General features: G+C 40.7%; 2 protein-coding genes across 2 annotated transcripts; both read right to left on the reverse strand.

The window, feature by feature from the left end:
- Positions 1-8,274: 8,274 nt before the first annotated feature.
- On the reverse strand, positions 8,275-10,585 carry LOC139445891 (atrial natriuretic peptide receptor 1-like). Its single transcript, XM_071227135.1, has 2 exons — positions 9,224-10,585; positions 8,275-8,379 (listed from the first exon to the last, which is right to left on the reverse strand). Exons 1-2 carry the CDS (start codon positions 10,583-10,585, stop codon positions 8,275-8,277), a joined length of 1,467 nt encoding a protein of 488 aa, XP_071083236.1.
- Positions 10,586-10,595: 10 nt separating this feature from the next.
- On the reverse strand, positions 10,596-12,395 carry LOC139447101 (phosphate-binding protein PstS-like). The gene is made up of 3 exons (XM_071228266.1): positions 12,088-12,395; positions 10,828-11,777; positions 10,596-10,648 (listed from the first exon to the last, which is right to left on the reverse strand). Exons 1-3 carry the CDS (start codon positions 12,393-12,395, stop codon positions 10,596-10,598), a joined length of 1,311 nt encoding a protein of 436 aa, XP_071084367.1.
- Positions 12,396-21,585: the final 9,190 nt, after the last annotated feature.

Here is a 21,585-nt window from a genome sequence, read left to right on the forward strand (position 1 = left end):
TTAAATTACTCGACTAATTGGCAGTCCGAGCAAATTGGATTTGAGTCTTTCAAAAAATACGTTTGTTTTTTATTTTTAAAGTTATGATGAACTATTGTACGACATTGAATGACTACATTTTGTATAACTTCTTTCAGTGGCATTTAGAAGTTGGAGTGATGAAGTAAGACGTCTTACTACATTTTGTATGTATAGTATTTCCGTGGATACTATTTCCCACGTCTAGGCCTATTCTGATTGAATTGAATTGCTTGATAAAGGTGTTAGGATCTACACCGAAACGTCGCACTAATTGTAATAAAGAAGTTGTTCATCCATAGAACTCGTCTTACTACATTTTGTATGTATAGTGTTTCCGTGGATACTATTTCCCACGTCTAGGCCTATTCTGATATGAGAGGCCGAGATATAACTGCAATACTGTTCAAAGCGACCTTAACCAAACCCACTCACTCACTGATATGGAAACAATTCCTTGGAACACAATCCTTCTTGAAAGAAATAAAACATGGCTGGTTCTCTAGCTGGTTTAGACTTTACAAACACAAATGGCATTGAAAATATTACAAAACTTTGGTATAATTGTAATGAAACAATACGATGTATTATCAATTTCGATAAAAATTCGAAAATATAAATTGTAGCTCGGGAAATGAAATATTATTCCTCGATGTGAATAACATGTCATAATGTGTCAACTACTTTTTGTGAGAACACAGCTGATATTGGCTGATTTCAATCTTTGTATGGGCTAGGGAAGCATTAGTGCCTCGCATTGTACTAAAAAGAGTAGATTGTTCGGTCTAAAAATATAAGATTATAAGAAAGAAATATCCAGAGAGATCTATTATGGACATGGCGCAGGGAACCTTGACATGATGGAAACATCGGAACCGACCATTGTTTGGGGTGATTTTTTTTTGTTCGTTTGAGTCGGCGGCCATTTTATATTTGAAAACAGAGGAGCAAAAGTTACTATACTTCTCATTTGATTTTTTCATGTTTGATTTTCAATTGAAAATATCTTAATTTAGTGATATATTATATTTTTTAATGGAATGTACTGGGACTTGTATCGTATCTTTGAAAATAAATAGAATAAAATATTATTGCTTTTTTCGGCACAAATATTCAAATATGGCAGGGAACATGGGGTTGTAAATTCACTTTTGGAACCAATTTATTTTTACACAAAAGTTCCCAGCCACAGATTACTTTTGAAAAACTGCTGCAGGAATGAGTGATAGTTAAATTTAAGAAAAGTTCTTTCAATTTTCAGTTACGTAAGAACAAACTCTACCGACGACTGGGTCAAAATGTTAATTGTCGTCACGAGGCACACTGAACTAAAACGATTATTATTTCGAAAATTATTCAGAGCGTATCAAAATATTTACGGCTCAACATTTGGAGCAATATTTCAGGCAAGCACAGTAATGGAGCTTGTGCTCAATAGGTTGAAGAGTAGATTCAAATTTAAGCAAGAGAAAAACTAATATTTGTTTCCATATCGTACTTTTCGGGGGGTGTAATTGGGAACGACAAACACGGTTTGGTTGACTGGATCACTCACGCGTTTGAGAATGATCTTTGTTGTCATGACAACAGGGACTAACATCTGCACACGTGAAAGGGACAGAGTTATGAAAAGTTATATTTTGTTTCAAGTTTCAACGCACTTTGAGTTGATCCGTTGAAAGCCTACATGAAATTTCTTACAATCTACTATATTCCTCAGCTAGTGTGTACTTTGAAAACAGCATGGTTCTACAGAACAAAATGTATAAAATACATGTATATTGCCATACATTACCAGAAGTAGTAATGATTTTTCCAAAACATTAAATTTCTATTTCAATACTGACACAGTCCAATTTTCTTTTCGTAAACATATCGCTAGACCAGCGACTAACGGGGTCGGGTGGTCGGGCTCGCTGGTTTGGTTGATGCATGTCATCGATCCAAATTGCGTTTACCGATGCTCATGATATCAATCACAGTGAATCCAGTGAACCCAGTGATTGATATCATGAACATCGATCCACGTAATTAGGTTCGATGATCATGATATCAATAACTGGATTGTCTGGTCCAGACTCGATTATTTACAGACCGCCGTCATATAGCTGGAATATTGCTGAGTGCGGCATTAAACAACAAACAAACAATTTCACGAAGTGTAAATACAGACTGATACGATATCAAACAATTCCTGGGTTGAGACCAATTAGTGGCAGAACCGGACGCAACCGGCTGTGGGAGCACAACATTCAACCGCGACGTCTAGCGATTCGCCCAAATGTGCTTCCACGTCACCGTCAGGCACGCCTAACTTGGTTTAAACAGCATCTGAGGTTCAGATGACAAGGCTGGGACAGTATACAGTTGAGAAGATGAGCTTTGATGCTTGTGGGGCGGTCTGGTAGCCTAGTGGTTAAAGCGTTCGCTCGTCACGCCGAAGACCCGGGTTCGATTCCTGACATGGGTACAATGTGTGAAGCCCATTTCTGGTGTCCCCCGCCGTGATATTGCTGGAATATTGCCAAAAGCGGCGTAAAACCATACTCATTCACTCACTCACTCACTCTGATGCTCATGCTAGGGTCTACAGCCATTTAGGAGAATGTTTTAGCGATGCTTGCGTTACTCAACGTTGTCAGTTCGGGGTGGAAGCGTAAAAGCATGGGCGGCATCATAACTGATTGAAGAACACAACTTACCAGTGTTATTGGCTGTTTGAATGGCATACGCTACCGGGGAGACATCGTGCGAGATCATGGTGTACCCTTTGTGCAAATGCAGGGACGTAAAGTCACATTGCAGCAAGACAATGCCCGCCCACATGTTGCACGGGTTGTAACACAATTTTGAGGCAGCATCGCTGGATATCCATGGTCAACTATTTCTCCAGGCCTCTTCGCCATAAAACATGTCTTGAATGAGATAGAACGACGCCTACGACAGGACCAGAACCACACCCCACACGCTGCTTAAATACCACAATATCGCTCACAATTATTGGCATCTGGGCTTATTTCTAGTGAGCCGGGCATGTCTTGAAGACATAGCACGACGCCTACGACAGGACCAGAACCACACCCCACACGCTGCTTAAATACCACAATATCGCTCACCATTACTGGCATCTGGGCTTATTTCTAGTGAGCCGAGCAGTCTGCTTTCAAATATGTATTATATTTTGGGAGGGTGGATGGGGATGGGCCCGGTTCTTCGTCATTTTAAGAGTCGCAATGCGCTGTGAAGAGTTGCGTCTCTTCCAGAAAGTAAATGAACGCTGGAATTGTTGGAATGAGTTGGAATTCCTGTTTCGCCCGGATTACGGGGGGAGAGACTCTGCTACACGACTCCTAAACAGAATTTACTCAATCCCTCAGCTGCTGGTGATTTTGACAATTTTATATTGTAAATAACATTAACAAATATAATACGATTAAGACAGACGTAGATATAAAAATTCGTACATAATCTTAACCAAAACCGCATTTTTCGAGAAAGTTCATACCAAACGTTTTGAAGACTGTGTTAAAATGTGTTTTCAAAATCAAAGAGTAGTATCATGATCTGTATGTCTGATTTGTTTTTGCTTTTCTGTTTCAAATATCATAGCACATAGTAATCCTATGTTTAGTTTTTCGTGATGGAAACCTAGCCGATTTTGTTTTCGAAACGTGTCCACAAAATCATAATCAATATAAAACTGGTTGAGTTTTAAACGGGTTTTATTTTAAATCATCAAGGTCCTCTTACCCTAGCTCGGGCCTATGAAACTTAGGGGGCACGGGTGGGGCCGCGATTCGCTGTGCAGAGTTGTATCCCTTGGACACGCCCGAAACCTACGATTGTGGGTTAGAATCCCGGTTCGTCCCGATTATGTTTCTAGGTTTGTCAGCACCATACCCGTGCTCGTGGGTTTCACCGAAGTGGTAAACGTCTGAGACCTTCATCATTTCGGGCTTTCCTCCCACATTAAGCTGACACTCCGCGATATAACTGGAATAGTGTTAAAAGCGGCGTTAAACCCAACTCACTCACTCATTCACCTATGAAACGTAAGTGAGCTATTACATAAATTTACGTATAATGGAAGGGGTTTTCGAAACCATAAATATTGAATTAACACCACATTAATACACGATTGAAAATGACAGTTTTATCTTCCACATCATTAGAAAAAAGGATCACAGTGATTTGTTGGATTATCGATAGCTGCATGTGAGGCAATGATACTTCTCTGAAGGATTGATTTATCCATCTTCGATTATCCATGTCATTATATCGCCATTCAATATTTATGACCATGTTCCTGAAGTGGTTGTATCGAGATGTCCAGTCAATACGAACGTCGACTATAGATACACTCTCGTTTACAAGGAAGTATCCTAATGAGCCTCCATTCATCGTCACTTCTTTAACCATAACAACGACAATGAGTCGTTATTTCTTATATGAGGTATCAATATTATGCGCAGCCTCTCCTTATGGGTGTTGATCAAATAGTCACCCAAATTTTAATATTGATGACTCGCTGAAAAGAATCCGACCTCGTAAATGCCGGACAAGTCCATTTTACGAACAGGTTGGTTAAGTTTGGAATTTCCCGCATATTCTCATAATCCTCACGTCGATTATCTGTATCGTTTCTCACAATACCATATTTCTCCCACTTCTGGGTGCGATCGCTCGACCACTGCGTTTACCTGCGTAGCCTGGCTACATCTGTAGAGAAACAACTTACTTCGACATTTCCCTCTAAAAAATAACGTCGTCCAATACATGACGTATTCAAGTTGCGTTCGAATCTCAAGAAATGGCGTCATGACAGAATAAATGAAAATGTACCACGCTTCGTTCTTCATTATTCTTTGCGATTTATCGCGTAGCTATCTTTTATTAGTGCATAAAAACATTGATCCATGGTTAATAGATCTGTGGCTCTTCAGCCTCTTGGGAAAGCCCTTCCTGTATGTTTGACGTGCCCCTTCAAGTTGTGTGGTCTGTTCCCCGCGAGTAAACGAAATGGCTAATTAGGAAGGGAGCTATATTTCATGGTGTATATATACGAGTATCACATCAGCAGCCTTTGGCAATAATTCACCCATTTGTGTACGTTCCTATGTTACCCGAGGATACATACCATCGCCTTGCTGTTTTGTCGATATCGTCCGTCAGCGAAACAAACCGCGGCCTTGGTTCCATCGAGAGAGAAACACAGTATCCAGACCAATGGCGCCCAGATTAATTTCACAAACGTTAATATTTCACATGTAGAACCTTTGCATACAATGAAGTATTAAAGATTATCAGCACCAGCCAACATTTCTGTACATTGTGTCACGTTAAAACATGCTTTACCATTTTCCTTATACAAAGCTGTCAACAGTTGTCATAGGCTGCTAGCTTTTCACAACAAGCTCATATTAAGGTTCTCAACTATCAAGAGGTTTTTATATCACAGCTCTCGTCACAAAAAGCGACACTGTGTTTGTTTATTTCAAAGAACGTCATACTACTCTTGCTCTGACGTTGTTTGATCAAGGTTACAACATTCAAGGCCTCAGTAAAGCTTTCAAGAAGTTTTAAGGTAGACATGTTGTGGACATTTCCAAATTTGACGCATCAGTGACAAAAATCATGTCCGACGAAAATCCTACTCTGTTTTATGCAGAGATTTCTATCGGACATTGGAAAGGGATTTGTCGCTTTATTGATTGATGTACAGTATACAGGGAAAAAATAAGATGTCGACATGTTTCGATTACATAGAATAAAGTCTAAATAGAACCTCAGGTGATGCAAGGTATTCAACATTGATATGTTATTGAATTGCTAATTGTCAACAGGTGAAGGTTTTACCTCGTGCCTGATAACAAATAATGTGTTACCCTTGCAGGAGATGCCATATACGAAACGTTTTAGTTTTCACCAGTGCATAAAGAACATTGCTGGGAGTCATTCATGCCCAACGCATCAATAATAAGGCTTTAGACGAATTCAAACCTCTTTCTGCGTCTTTGAAAATGAGGATCGCCTCCGTGGTCTTGTGGTAGAGCGTCCGCCCGGAGAGCGGAAGGTCCGGGGTTCGATCCCCGACCGCGTCATACCAAAAGACTTTAAAAGAAGGTACTTGTTGTTACCCTGTCTGGCGCTCGGCATTAAGGGGCTAAGGGGACTGGTCGGCTCGGAGTCAGTATTCTGTGTCTGAGTGGGGTATTCATGTTAAACTGCGGCATGGTATCTCAGTGAGCTAGCACTATACATCGGCATCATTTGCCGCCTTTGGGACCGATACACAAAATTCAATTCCACTGCCGACCGTCCGTGAACGGGCCGACCAAGAGTTACCACCACCGCACAGGATCGCTACACTCGACTGTGCCACAGTTGCGAAGACTGCAGGACGTACATGTATATATATCCATGGGCTTTTTTTAAAAAGGGGTGTGTGGGGGGTGTGTGTGCATAATTAAGATCTTTTATTGTCTTTGGTGGTAATTTATACAGAAATAAAGATATTTTTCGAAATAAAAAGGGGGTGCCCCCCCTCTCTCTCTCTGTGTGTATCGGCCCATGATATCCCTGGTTTGAGGATGATATCGGACCAGACTTCAGGAAGCATCTTCGCGAGGCTGGAATCCGACCCAGTAGACCAGTTATCATCCCTGTTTTGTAACAGATCCATCGACAGCGACACTTGAGTTGGTACCATACCTTACAGCCTTGGAATTTGAGAAACCGGAGACGAGTGTGGTTTAGCGATGAATCACGATAACTTCTTCACCTGCGAGATGATGCGCAAAGATGTGCAACGTAATTATTATTTATTTAAACTGTAATAGTCGTCTATGGAATCGTTTTAAAATTTCTGTATAGTTGCTGGGCAACTACAATCGGCAATTATCGTTGAGTCTGATATTTCTGCTCCTGATTTAGAACAAGATTATAATTACAAAGTGACGTCACTTCCTGAAATACCTGCGACAGAAGACACCAAAAGTTCGAGCGAGAATCGAAGAATGCGTTTAAACACCAAATATAGGAAGTGACAGTAATTTGGATTTAATCTATAAATTAACTTGTCCAGGAAGCTGTTAACGTAAGTACTTTGAAAGAAATAGTTTTTCTCTATTGGATTTAAACCATGAAGAAATGTCGGAATTAACCACTCTAGATCTCCTACCACTGCGGACAGCATAGTACCCCTGTCACAGGCCAGCGCCTATGTAATGATTCGTCACGTCTTACACAGTCCATTCAAGATATTGCATATTTTTTCATCTTGTTCATTTTTGACATTTTTAGATAAACATGTGTCACAGAATGGTCATCTTCCCGAGGCAAGGGGGTTAACTGACTATAAAAGTCCAGTTTCTACCCTTGCCGAACTTGGCAGGAATTTCCAGGCTCGATCGTGACGTCACCAGTGGAGTTCTGTCCCTACTGTGTCCCTCCCATTGACCAATCAGATTTCGCCTCGCATTTCACTTGCATTCGTTCAAACAAAATGGCGGCATCCAGCCAAACTTAAATTCGGCAAGGCTGGGTTTTTATGGTCAATTAACTCCCTTGCCTTGGGATGATGTAGAATGGTTAACTTTTATTGACAAGATTCCGAAGAGTGGAAGTTTTTTGGGGTTTTTTTATGAATCCATTTTACGAACAAGTGGATTAAGTTTGGTATTTCCCGCATATTCTCATAATCACCACTTCGATAATATGTACCTTTTCTCCGAATACCAATTGCCACAGTTGTCCCACTTTTGGATGCGATCGTTCGACCACTGCGTTTATCTGCGTAACCCAGCTACGTAATTGAGGAACAACTTACTTGACATTTCCCTCTGAAAAATAACGCCGTCCATTTTATGACGTCATCAATGTGCAAGCGCATATTCGAATCCCCAGAAGTGACGTCATGACAGGACAATGTTGTATCTTGAATTAAACCATGCTTTGTTCTTCATTGTTCTTTGAGATTTATCGCGTAGCTGTTTAATATTTCACAAGATTCGAATGACGTCAACAATGCCGTCCGGATGACGTAAACAAGACGTGGGCGTGAAGTAATATTTGCACTCGTGCACATATGATTTTTATTAACTCGGTCATTTATAACACAATGGGTAATAATAGATAATGATATCACAAACAGTTATAAAATTCAATACGATTTCAGGAACGTGGGCGAAAACCGAAGGACTCAATCGTTCACGACCGAGGCTGACAATTATAGCGTCATTCATGGTTTAACAAATCCTAAGTATTCAATAACATTAGTAAAGCTGAAACCTGGAACCTCTTCATGGAAATATCAAGCATCCACTCATCGTAAGTCAGTATGTAGTTTGTATTTCGTTGTTTCTGCAACAGATGATGATGATGATGATGATGATGATGATGATGATGATGATGATGTTGATGATGACAGTTGTCAGGTCGGGGGAAATGTGCTGGATATCTGCCGACTTCCGATCAACCAGTAACTTCTTTCTTTTACCTGAAGAACAGAATGGAATATAGAATGAACATATAAAAAAATCCCTTTATCATGGTTTTGCTTGCTTATTCTCGGAAGTTTAACTAATGTATTCAGGGACATCTTATTATTATGATTATGTTTATTGTTTACCGCCACCCTCAGCAATATTCTGGGATATGACGCCCGCCAATAAATAATCGAGTCTGAACCTGACAATCGAGTGATAGAATCATAAGCAACGATCCACCCCGTCGGGGTATGATGCTACGCAATCAACCAAGACATCGAGCCTGACCACAAGATCCACTCGCGCCTCACGACAAGCTGAGGTTGCTGGGGAAACGTGTCAACCCGAATCACCACGGGATGCATGAAGAGTCAACTACAACAAATAATCATCAAGAACATCCTACCATCAAACATGCTACAAAGTTGAAGTCCTCATGCACTATTTTCAACAAAATCAGAGTGAATTACATTGACATGATTAAGAAATAACAGATCCTTTCCACAAGTCTAATATTATGAGTGAGTGAGTATGGTTTTACGCCGCTTTTAGCAACATCCCAGCAATATTACGGCGGGGGCCACCAGAAATGGGCTTCACACATTGTACCCATGTGAGGAATCGAACCCGGGTCTTCGGCGTGACGAGCGAACGCTTAAACCACTAGGCTACCCGACCGCCCCCTTAATATTATGACATGCGGGTAAAGACCAGCTTACCTTTTCATCTGGCGACTTCGCAGGTATTATTGTAAACTCTCTGGTTGTCTGTATGGCGGAACATGTTGCCTCGGAGATCTGTATAGTCATTGGCGGTGTTGCATTGGCGAAAGTGCGAGCTAAACCCGAAGTTGTCCCAAATATTGTATACTTCATGAGAAACTTAGGGTCAAGAACACCCGCCATTCCTGGCCCAGTGGCGACGCCTATCTTCATCTTAAGCTGACAGCCGTTATGTTTGACAATAATTGACTTTGTAATCACAAGAAATGCAAGAGCAATTCGCGAAAGGACAATGGCGTGGCCATTTCGCCTCGTCGGTAGCCCTGACACCACGAAATAGGAATCAGCAGAAATGTCGTATTTATGGACGCTTTCCTCAGCCAAGACGTGATCAAACGCCATGTACAGATCCTTCAACATGGTAGCAATATCAGGAGCGTTCGAGGCTGCTATTATGTCTGCAAAGTCGTGTATAACAGACACCAGCACTGAGGCCGAGTCAAACTTCTCCAGAGAAGGGGTAGCTCCAGCTGAGAACGACATGGCGATTTCTGCGGGTAAAGCTTTGTAATTATCAGTATCGGTGGACTTTGTGTAGTTTACATCCCACACCTGCGTTTCTTGTAACTTTTCTTCAAGTTCATTGGTATAATCTTCAAGAGCCTTCATCATACAGTCCATAAACGTTTTGTTTTTTGGATTGGAGTTTTTGAGCATGGTGCATATTCCAGTGAACGAAGGTCGCCCAATGGGGTCCATCTCCCACGCCCGCTCCATGATCTCCCTCGAGGCTACTGGGGTGTCGGGGGTGAACACAGGACGCATGGACGTCGATATGACAGCTTGAAGCACATCATTGGGCGTCTGTGTTTCTCTGTGCTCAACGTACGGTGCCTCTCGTGTAAATATTTCCTGCATGACAATGGCGAAGCTGTACACGTCGCTGCCCTCAGTTGGCTGAACATCTAATCGTAAGATTTCTGGGGCCGTCCAGAATTCTGGCATCTCCCATTCATTGGCACCGAAGACGTCTCGGTGAACTGCCTGCTCCTTCACGTCATTGGCTAGTTTGACGAAAGACCATGTCCCTACTTTAACTGTCCAATTGTCATCCAGAAAACAACATTTAGAGGTAAGAAGGCCATGGGAGATTCCTTGCTTATGTAGGTATTGCATGCCTTTTGATATGTTTAAACAGAGGGCATACTTCATACTATTGTTCATGTTAAATCTAGAATTATGCAGAAGTTCGTACACAGATTGTTTCGAGCAATATCCGTCTGCTGTAGAAAAACAGTCGTCAAGATCTGTTAATCCATAAAACGACACAACGTTCTCGTGGAGAATGAAGTCTCTCATCCACAGAATATCACGTTTGGTAGAAGATGACAGGTGGGTAGTTCTCGTCATGAAGGGCAATGGCTGGAATTGGACAAGTTTTCCTTTCCACTCTCCCACCTTTAAGGTTCCAATTGGTGCGATGCCTTCAGAGGAGACTTCACTGAATGTTCCGAGCGATGGATGAATTTTGTTACTGTTTGTTCTGGAACTAGAATCTGCCAAGGATTTACTTCTATTAGAGACTCCAAGGGATATTGTACTTGCTCGAATAAGCCACTCGTTTCGTAACAAGGCTTGATGAAGACGGATCTGATGTCTAACAAGATACAGTATGATGATGATAATAGCTAGGACTAGAAGGGGAGATCCGACGTAGACAGGAACTCGCCACGTCTGCAGTGATAGTTGTTCCTCTTCCACTATGGCCATGAGCATGCTGTAGACATTCTTGCCGTTACATGTGATTTTCTTAACGATTCTTTCCATTGTCATCGTGTAGACCTCTTCCGACAGGGGTACCATATACAGGTCCTCGCAATCCTGTCTTGGAATAGTTGTGGTGTAAAACCATTCAACATAACGAACTAGTTCTATAGCTGATTGACAGTTGGTCATGGATGTCTTCTTCACAATGATGTAGGTGTAGCCAGAGATGGGATAGGAATTAAATCCTGTTGGATTCGCTAACGACAAGGTCATACGTTCGTCAAAGGCGCTAGCGAAATCATTCATGGCATTTTGCACTGACTTGACAGACGCTTCAACCGTGTTCCCTGCCTTATTCTGAAGCCTGGCAAATGAGACTTTTGAAGTAACCGCATCCGACATAACAAGGTACCCGATGGAGAATTTGTTTGACAGAATAATTCCAGACACACCGCGATTGGTTTGCCCAAATTGAGTCACAACTGACGCGTTCCAGTAGAAGGGTTTTTCGTTGTCATCGACGCCTTTCGAAAAGACTCCATAAGTATCGGCCCAGTGTTGGCTGACTGAGGCAAGGGCCCGCGTGAAGATCTCAGTTGTACCTGACTTGTCTCTACGTGCCACCACAATAATCTGTTCGTTAGGTAAGTCTACACCAGGGTTGACGTCGGCGATTCTGGAATCATTCCACCATCGAATGGCACCACTGTAGACGTCCACCACATTTTCCATTTTAAGGTTTAGTTCAGATATTCCCTTAAGGTAGAAACCAATTACTATCGACCTGAAAACAAAAATTGATATAAATGATTGATCACTTGTACACGTGTTTGTGTACATGTATCTCAATACTTTCACACTTTTAACCTTTGCTTACACTCATCGGGAATGTGTAAATGTCTAAACGCCCCACTTGATTCTTGGAAAAGAACTTTTTTTAGGCTAATATTGTATAATCAAAATTGAATTTTCTGTTAGCAAGAATCATATTGATGCAGCATATTCAACCTCATCCCCTGTTGAGTAAATTAAGAAACTATGTTGAAACTTGGTTTATAGAAATTACTTCTGTCAAATTTCCATTTTACCCTCACCCAGCCATTGCCGGAAACATCTGAAGGTCGGGATGGTTTGCGTAATCTTCTTCCGACAGCAGAGAATCTGAGCCAGCATAGTCGACTTCCGGTCCTGTCGTTCCCTTGATACGCTCTTTTCCTCCTCCACTTCCTATAATCTCGTATTTCATCTCCACCGCGCTGAATCTGCTTCTGTAAGACTTGTATGCTGGTAGCCATGCTCTGTAGACGTCGGCGGGGAAGGACGCCCCGGCACCGTTCAGCTCGACGGCGGAATAGGCGCGGCTGAGGAGGATTGCGAGAAGTAAGCAACTCAAGGCTGTCATTCTGCCGTCATCGGACAATGCTGAAATACACCGCAGGACAAAGAATGATAAGGGCATGAAATGCCGCTCAGAATCGGCATAATTCAAGAAATGAGCAAAAACAGGTTTTCGAAAAAACTTAGACGTTTTATTAAAACAATTTGTAAATATTTGAACATGTGCAAGAATTTGACCTAAGCGGACATGTAGATAGAGACTTTACACACCTTTGGTAAAAGACTTGCTCATACTTAGAATTTCTGTTGGAGTTGACAAAACATAGGCGATCTCATGTCAAGGACTTTTTTCCACAAATTTGAATTGTCCATATTTGACCCCAGGGTTTCCACAAATTAAAATTGTCCATATTTGACCCTAGGGTTTCCACAAATTAAAATTGTCCATATTTGACCCCAGGGTTAGCAACGCATATGATGCAGTCCTGTTTGAATAAATAGGTTGGAATGAATGAATGTGTCTTGGTTTTTATTTAATCTTCCATATATCATGTCAGTAATTTCCCTGATTATAATACCATTGTTTCCTGTTCGTTAGACGAAAGATGGCATTATAACCAGAGAGATATTTAGGTTGAAGAATGTGGTAACATGTCTCTTTGAAACCATGAAAACATCGGATCAGTCAGCTGCAGTAATTAGAATGAGGGCACCAATGGTGCACCCCTTCTTGCTGATATGTTTCTTTACGCATATGGTCAGGTATGTTGATGATATGATATTGTTCAATAATGGTCACAAATGAAGTTCCCTTCCACTGATTTACCAGCCTAAACCAGAAATAAATAAAGGTGACCGGTGAAAACGCTGCATCTGTTTCATATTTAGATCGACGAATATAGATTCAGGGTGACAAAACTCTCTTCACAAGACTGTATGACAAGAGAGAGGACTTCCACTTTCAAAAAGTTCATTTTCCATTTATGTCGAACAATATTCCAACAGCTGCAGCCTTTGGTGTCTTCGTGTCACAACATTTGAGGTACAATCGTGCATGCCCTTTCTACGAAGATTTCAAAGAGTGTCCTGCGACGCTTGCTCAAAATTTGTTTGATTAAAGTTACAAGGCATCAGCTTTCAAAAACGTGTATAGCAGACGCAAAGGACGAATCAGTGACACACAATTCGGACTTTAACCATATGTTCTCGTGTTTTTTAGGTGAATTGACATTGTGACGTGCCACCGTCGCTATTTGATAGAGTTATAAACACCTGCTCATGATACAGTCTAAATATTCTTCCTCTCGGGAATCCACGTACATCCTGTCTTGTTCGTGGCGGGGTGTAAGGGATATATTTATCCTCCAAAGCGGGATACATAGTATTTTATTAAGATCACGTGAACCAATCAGATCTAATCATTCAGACATGGATGATAAACTATTTTATCAAGATCACGTGAACAAATCAGATTTTATCAGTCTGACATGAAGGTGTGGAGTGTTTTATCAAGATCACGTGAACGAATCAGAATTCATTCTTCTGACAATGAGGTATGATAAAGTATTTTATCAAGATCACATTCTACAAAACCGATCTCATCATTCTGACAAGGAGGTATGATAAAGCGTTTGGCGCCATAATGACCTATTCATGAGCTGTCGTGTAATTCTGGCGGTGGCCAGTGTGTTCACTTCTCAATTATTATCAACTGCCGTGGGTCGTTTGGGACACAGGCGGCAGCAACTTGTTTCTCTAAACCGGGCCAAGAAACTCTGATGTAGAGATCGATTCACAGGTTCGACGATAAGGACAACACCCTTGCTCATTGACAAGGTAAATACATCCGACCAGAATCACCTTGGGCCTCCTACATGCTTAGATATAACTGAACTACTATATAAGGTATGTGTACCTTCCTTTCTGTCTCCAACATTCACCAACTGCACAATAGTCTCAACAAAACACACCTCCTTTCAACTATTTCTACACAATTTATCGAACATTCAACCTGTGCATTGTCACAATGTTCGATTCTGATTACAATAATATGCATTGGACAGTTGATACAGAGGATGTTCCATTACGACATGTCCTTCGAGCGATAAAACATAGAAGATGGGTTATATATAAGAGCCTTGCACTTTTAGTCAAGTGACATTCTCTTGTGAATCGATGAAGACTGACAACAATCCAACAAGTGCAGTGTGCAAGTGTTCAAGACTCAACCATGTACCCAGACGTTGACATGTACCTTGTAGTACTGAACAGTCTGGCTCTGTCACATACAACTGTTTGAAAACTATCTCATCCCTCAATGGCGGTTGAGTAACCGAATGGTTAAAGTGTTTGTTTGATCATTCATTTATTTATTCATTCATTCATTCATTCATTCATTCATTCATTCATTGTCGCAGGTTTTCATGTCACGTACTTTCAACACAGCTTCCCGCTTTATATGTGAGTGAGTGAGTTTGCTTTTATATTCCAGCAATATCACTGCGGGGGACACCAGATATGGGCTTCACACATTGAACCCTTGTCGGGAATCAAACCGGGGTCTTCGGCGTGTCGAGCGAACGCTTTAACCACGAGGCTACCCGACAGCCCCTGCTTTATATGTGAAAATATGTGGAAGCAAATCCTGTATGGCAACACAGAAATAAAAGTAGCAAAGAGCTGCTTCCATTCCACGGGCACATATCCTCATTTATATATACGGCAGTGGTTTTCAAAACACGTTTTAATCATGAAAGTTTATTTATTTTTCAGAAAGCGGTATATAAATACAGATGAACGCGGATAGTTCAGGATTAAGAGAGTAATTGTTTTCTTTCTTTAGATAGGTTATTATATCATATATATAGATCAAAGTATCATCTCCATAGATGATATGTTTTTAGACAGTGGCACTAATAGTTTCCATACAAGCCAATGGCAAGCATAATGTCTATTCAGTGCGGAACGACAAAGTTATAAATAGATACGTGAAGGACTTCTCGAAGACATTCCGCAGCAAGCACTTAGCGGAATGCTCAGTAATCTGTAATCATATTTCCTACTTTCACAGGAGTCACACCGGCCATATGGGCTGACGACGTTTGAAGCTTCCGGTTCAATTAAGTAATGCATTACCGGTCAATAACCGTTAATTATCGGAAAACGGAAACACTGCGTCTTGACAAATTGTTTTTGAAACTATTTAGAAAGGTCACGGACTGTATCAGCCATTCGCACAACATCATCGATTGCCTTGTTTTATTTTGAAAAAAATGTTCATTTTTATGACATTACACAACCAACAACGGTGAAGGTTCAAGGTCAGGCGAAACATCACCGGAGATCACAGTGAGATTTTGAATTTTGAATTTTGAATAAGTTTATTCGTGATCAAGTTTTTCATTCACCCTTCTGTTTTGAAGTATTACACGTATTTAATGCTGATCAATTCCTGCCTTGTAGCGAGAGATTTTTTGTATGATTTCAAATATGTTTTGTTTATAGGAGTGAGTGAGTGAGTGACTTAATTTTAAAGCCGCTTTGAACAGTATTCCAGTTACATCAGGTGTGTCAGCTTAATGTGGGAGGAAAGCCCGAAGTGATGCAGGTCTCAGACGTTGGTGGAACCCAAGAGCACGGGTATGGTGCTGACAAACCAAGAAACATAACCAGGGCGAATCGGAATTCGAACCCACAATCATTTGTTCTAACGCAACTCTGCAAATCTTCTTCACAAATCTGAAAGAATGTTTAATGATTACTGTAGCTCTAGCTCTCGGCAAACATCTGCATAATGATGTACATCAGTTAATGACTACACCAAATACAAATAGACATTATCTCCGTAGGTGTCCTGCCACCAGGTAGCTATAACAAGTGACCACGTGGCTGAATCCACAGGTAATCCCCTAACTGTCACCTTCATCTCACTGATGGAAGCAAACCTGCCCGTTTGATTCATGGTATTAAGTACACTGACAGGACGGGAGCTCCTCCATTTGCTATCTCCTGTTGTTTAGGAATCAGACTCCGTACAGTTAGGCCTGCTGGTTGGTGGACGATGGAGACTACCAAGTTGTTTACACGCTGTTTTAAACATACCTTTCATGCCTTAATACCTTTTAAAAATGTAAATACATTCACATTCCTTTACATTTCAATTCTTTATTTCTGTCCTTGAGGCCAGTAGCGGAGGCAAGTCGTCCAAGGCGCCGCGATTCACTGTGCAGAGTTGCGTCCCTTGGGCACGCCAGAAACCTATGATTGTGGGTTCGAATCCCTGTTCGACCCAATTATGTTTCTATGTTTGTCAGCACCATACCCGTTCACCGAAGTGGTAAACGTCTGAGAGCTGCATCACTTCGGGCTTTCCTCCAACATTAAGCTGACACACCGTTATATAACTGGAATACTGTTAAAAGCGGCGTTAAACTCACTCACTCACTCACTCACTCACTCACTGAGGCCAGTAGCCCATATGCAAAAATAATATGATATAGAATGTGAAGACTCCCCAACACTGCATCCTTCTGCATTACCAAGATTTTCCCAGGAAGCGCTGCCTAGACGAACCCACCCAGAACTTTTCGGAGAATGTGAAGACTCCCCAACACTGCATCCTTCTGCATTACCAAGATTGTCAGAAGGGCTGTACCAAACCCGGGTACTCTCCCAATGTCCTATATACATGTAAGTCAACAGATTGGGAGGTACCAAACCTAACGCACCGAGAAGTCAGACTTGGGGTACTTGGGATGCAAGCATGAAATTTCGAAAGCTAGGTCCGCATATTTGCCATGGTTTTTTTCTGAATCTTGTCAATCACAGTAGAGTCAAAAGGGACAGAAAATTCAATGATATAATTATTTCATCTGATTTATAAAAAAGGACAATATCAGGTTTGTTGGCCTGGAAGGGTCTGAGGCTGTAAACGGACCTATTCCAAAGAATTTTAAATTTATCATTTTCCATGACGCCCTCTACATATTCCGGGTCGTACCATGGATGGACCTCTGTGTCAAAACCACAAGCATGGTGAAGACGTTAATAAAAGGATCGAGCCATTCCTTCATGTCGCTAAGGATACTGTGTTTGTACCAAAGCGGGGCATCCACTGACAATGTGTTCTTTTGCTGTGCCACAAGTAACAAATCGTATATTTAATACACGTCATCACCAATGGATACAAGCAATATCAACAACAGATGGTTTGATGGTTTGTTGTTTAACGCCGCACACAGCAATATTCCCGCTATATGACGGCGGTATGTAAATTATCGAGTCTGAACCAGATAATCCAGTGATTGACATCATGATCATCGATCCACGCAGTTGGGATTCAATGACATGCATCAACCAAGTCAGCGAGCCTGACCACCCGATCCAGTTAGTCGCCTCTTACGACAAACATAGTCCCCTTTTATGGCAAACATGGGTTGCTGAAGACCTCTTCTACCCCGGATCTTCACGGGTTAACATGCTAGAACTCGCACACTGGTTAAAGGCTTCAAACATATTCAACTTTTAAAAAGGAATTTGGTAATAAATTTGTAAAAATGTGTAAAATGAAACATGCCCCGTTCTCATAGGTTAACGGTACTTTTCAGATGCGGTGTTGCTCCTCTAAGAGTACAAACTGAAAGATATGATAACTGTCCTTTACCTAGGAGAAAATGTTTTTATTATAAATATTTTATTTAGTATGAATATCAGGTTTAACTACAATGCCCTTTATACTTTTAATACAGAAATCGCCTTTTTAACAAATGCATTCACGTTCTACATTAATGATGTCGAACAACATAATTATATTTTGTCAATCTGCCCAAACCTGCTTTGATATTTTAAAACAACATATTGTCTTGTATTCACTTAAGTGTAACATAGTTTCAGTATTTCAATTTAGTTTTTTTAATTATATATTGTATACATCATATATAATAAATATATTTAATCTCGTATATTTATGTGTCATATGTTGAAGTGAGACTTTAATAAACTGCCTGTCTGCCTGTGTACATTATTTGCAGTTTCAATGTTCTGTACATTGAGTTGATGTTGCCTTGTCTATAACACAATGATAAATACTATAGGCTGAGAACAGAAAAGTACAACCGTAAAAAATAGCAGAAATACTCGCCTCCCATTTACTAAAACACATTAAACATTCACACATTCGGAAGCTTTAGAAATGATCGGGTGTACAAATAGTGGACGTGGTACAACACTGCAATGATCTTATTTGGTGATATAATTTCAACAAAATTACATGATTATTAAACTAAAATTGCAAAATCACAAAACGCATCCGACTCTTTGCAAAATAACATATAAATATATAATCAACATATAAATATATAATCAACATATAAATATATAATGAACATATAAATATATAATTAACATATAAATATATAATCAACATATGAATATATGCTGCTAGGGAATGGTTAACGTGTAAATGTAAGATGTAATATTGTAATTCAAAGCTACTTTCGATATAGAGATGACAATACTGAGAAACCTACCTTCTTTTCAATGAAATTATCAAGTCAGCGGTTCCCAAAGCTTCCGTTTATCATGAAAGAAAATATGTTATCTTTAGGCAAATAAATCCACACAGTATAGGGCTCTGGCGGACGCTAGCAGTTATCGATTTGTTTAATTAATAACCCTTCGTACATTGTCGGTAGAATCATCTCGTGATTTCTATAGGTTCTGTGTTTATGAAACGACCAATGAGGACTCTTGTTACAGTTGACCCCAATACCCTCCTGATATGTCGTTCAGTTTACTTACAGTATACATTTTGGAAAGATGTGTGAGCCCTTAATCCTTTTATCTCTTATCGCCCATTGATCTGCCCTCGTGCGTAATTAGGGTTTAGGCTCATATGATCTAATTTCTAAACTAAACTTTTCCCAGATGATCTATAAACGCATGAGTAGATTTGATTCCAGAAGAGCTAAAGCTTGAGTTCACTGAGGTGTATCGATACAGTGGAAGAGGATACATGAGGCTCTATAGGGGATAAAGACGTAATTAAAGAATGCTAATTAATTCATTCTACGCAGCTTAAGCAGCTTAAATTGTAAACTGAAGATAAACCTAAAATATGAAATCTTAAATTAATTGAGAATGATTTATAGATGAAATGAGCGAGTGAGTGAGTTTGGTTGAACGCCGCTTTTAACAGTATTCCAGTTATATCGCGGCGTGTCAGCTTAACGTGGGAGGACAGCCCTAAGTGATGCAGGTCCTAGACGTTTATGGTGCTGACAAATCTAGAAACATAATCGGGGCGAACCGGGATTCGAACCCAGAATCAGTATTGTTATTGTTGTACATGTATATTAGCTATTGTCTTCAAACATGTAAGTCGTGATCGGGTGGTCAGGCTCGCTGTCATCGTATCCCAATTGGGTGGATAAATGCTCATGATGTCCATCACAGGATTGTCTGGTCCAGACTCGATTATTTACAGACCGCCGTCACATAGCTGAGTGCGGCGTTAAACAACAATCAATCAATCAAACATGTAAGTTTGCTCTTTGAATTGATTTTGAACCTGATCCCCCCAGATGAGATTGAAAATGCTTATCCCACTTAACTACCCATTCCCACAAGATCTGATAATAAGAAGTCACCATGTGTGCATTCCCACATGACCTAATATATTTTGGTACCTTGGGTTTAAAAATTAGATCAAGTGGGATGACACCGTAATTAGTTAATGCTAAGTTTATAAAGTGAGTGAGTGAGTGGGTGAGTATGGTTCTACGTCGCTTTAGTAATATTCAAGCACTATCACGGGGGAAGACACCAGCTTCACCCATGTAGGGAATCGAACCCGGACCTTTGGGGTGATGAACGAACGCCCTAACCTTACGGCTATTCTACCGCCCGTTAAAGTATTGACGTTTCGACAGTTTTTTGGATAAGATCATCTTATGATACGGGCCTCGTCCAAGTTTGAATTGTTTATTCCCAGAATTCATGTATATAAGAGTACCACCACAAGGGCACAGGTGTCACAGAGCTCTAAAGAGTAAAGAGTTGCTTCCCTTAGGCGTGCCACGATCCAATGATCGTTGGTTCGAATCGTAGATTCGCCCTGATCATGACCCCTGGTTTGACGACACCATACTCGTGCTCGCAGATTTCACAGACGTGGTCAAGGCTAATAACTGCATCTCCCACTTTAAGTTATATTGTGTTCAAAGCGGTGTTAAAAACAATCACGCACTCTCAATGATAATATTATTATTGATCCTTCGTTAAAATAGCTCTCGAGGATGAACTATAACTTTTGTTTCAGTAGGTACGAAATAAATAAGAAAAGTAATTATCGTTTCCTGACAAGCAAGTATAATTGGCAATCAACGTTATCCCTATCGGATTCAGCTTGTTAACGTTGATCAAAGACTGCTATAAAAAAAACGCTCTTTTATCCCGAGTGTTTCAAACATGATGTCATCTTGAAACAATTAATGAACGGGCTTTTGAACAAGGTTAATTACCTTTTAAGCTTTTTTGAGAGATCTGTTGCCATTTGTAGTAATTAGTCTGACATCTGCAACGATTTATTCCTAAAGTTGTTGTTTTTTTCCTATTGGGCTGAATTAAGCTCGGCTAATAAATCTGAACTATACTCTGTAAAAAAAGAAGCGCAAATTTAGTAAAATCGTAAATAACGTAAAAAGGTGTTGCAAACATCCATATAAAATCAATAACAAAAAGTGTATTGGTCATTTTTGCATGGATTGGGATTGATGTTGGTGTGGAACGAATGAGGTACTGCAGAAACTTGGTGAAAAGAAGGGACATCCTCCAAATCTCAACCACGTGAAAGCCTGGCGCCGAAACACCCAAACATGACTTTAGGTTTTCAATTGCATTCCATCACAATGTTGCCGCAAGGGAACAGTGAAAACGCCACCGACAAACTGCAAACAGGAGATTCATCTTCAGCTGTAGCCAAGTTTTACCACGTAACACCCAACACCATTACGAGGCTGTCGAACCGTTATCAGACACACGCGACAACACACGTGACCTTCCCAGAGCCGGTCGACAACCTATCGCTACTAGAGCACAAACAGATTAATACGACTACGTCACTTAGGTGAGAACCAGACCCGTGAAGATCCGGGATAGAATAGGTCTTCAGCAACCCATGCTTGCCGTAAAACGCGACTATGCTTGTCGTAAGAGGCGACTAATGGGATCGGGTGGTCAGGCTCGCCGACTTTGTT

The sequence above is a fragment of the Haliotis cracherodii genome, unplaced genomic scaffold (assembly GCF_022045235.1).
Source record: "Haliotis cracherodii isolate W230 unplaced genomic scaffold, xgHalCrac1.p SCAF_10, whole genome shotgun sequence".
Lineage (NCBI taxonomy): Eukaryota > Metazoa > Mollusca > Gastropoda > Lepetellida > Haliotidae > Haliotis > Haliotis cracherodii.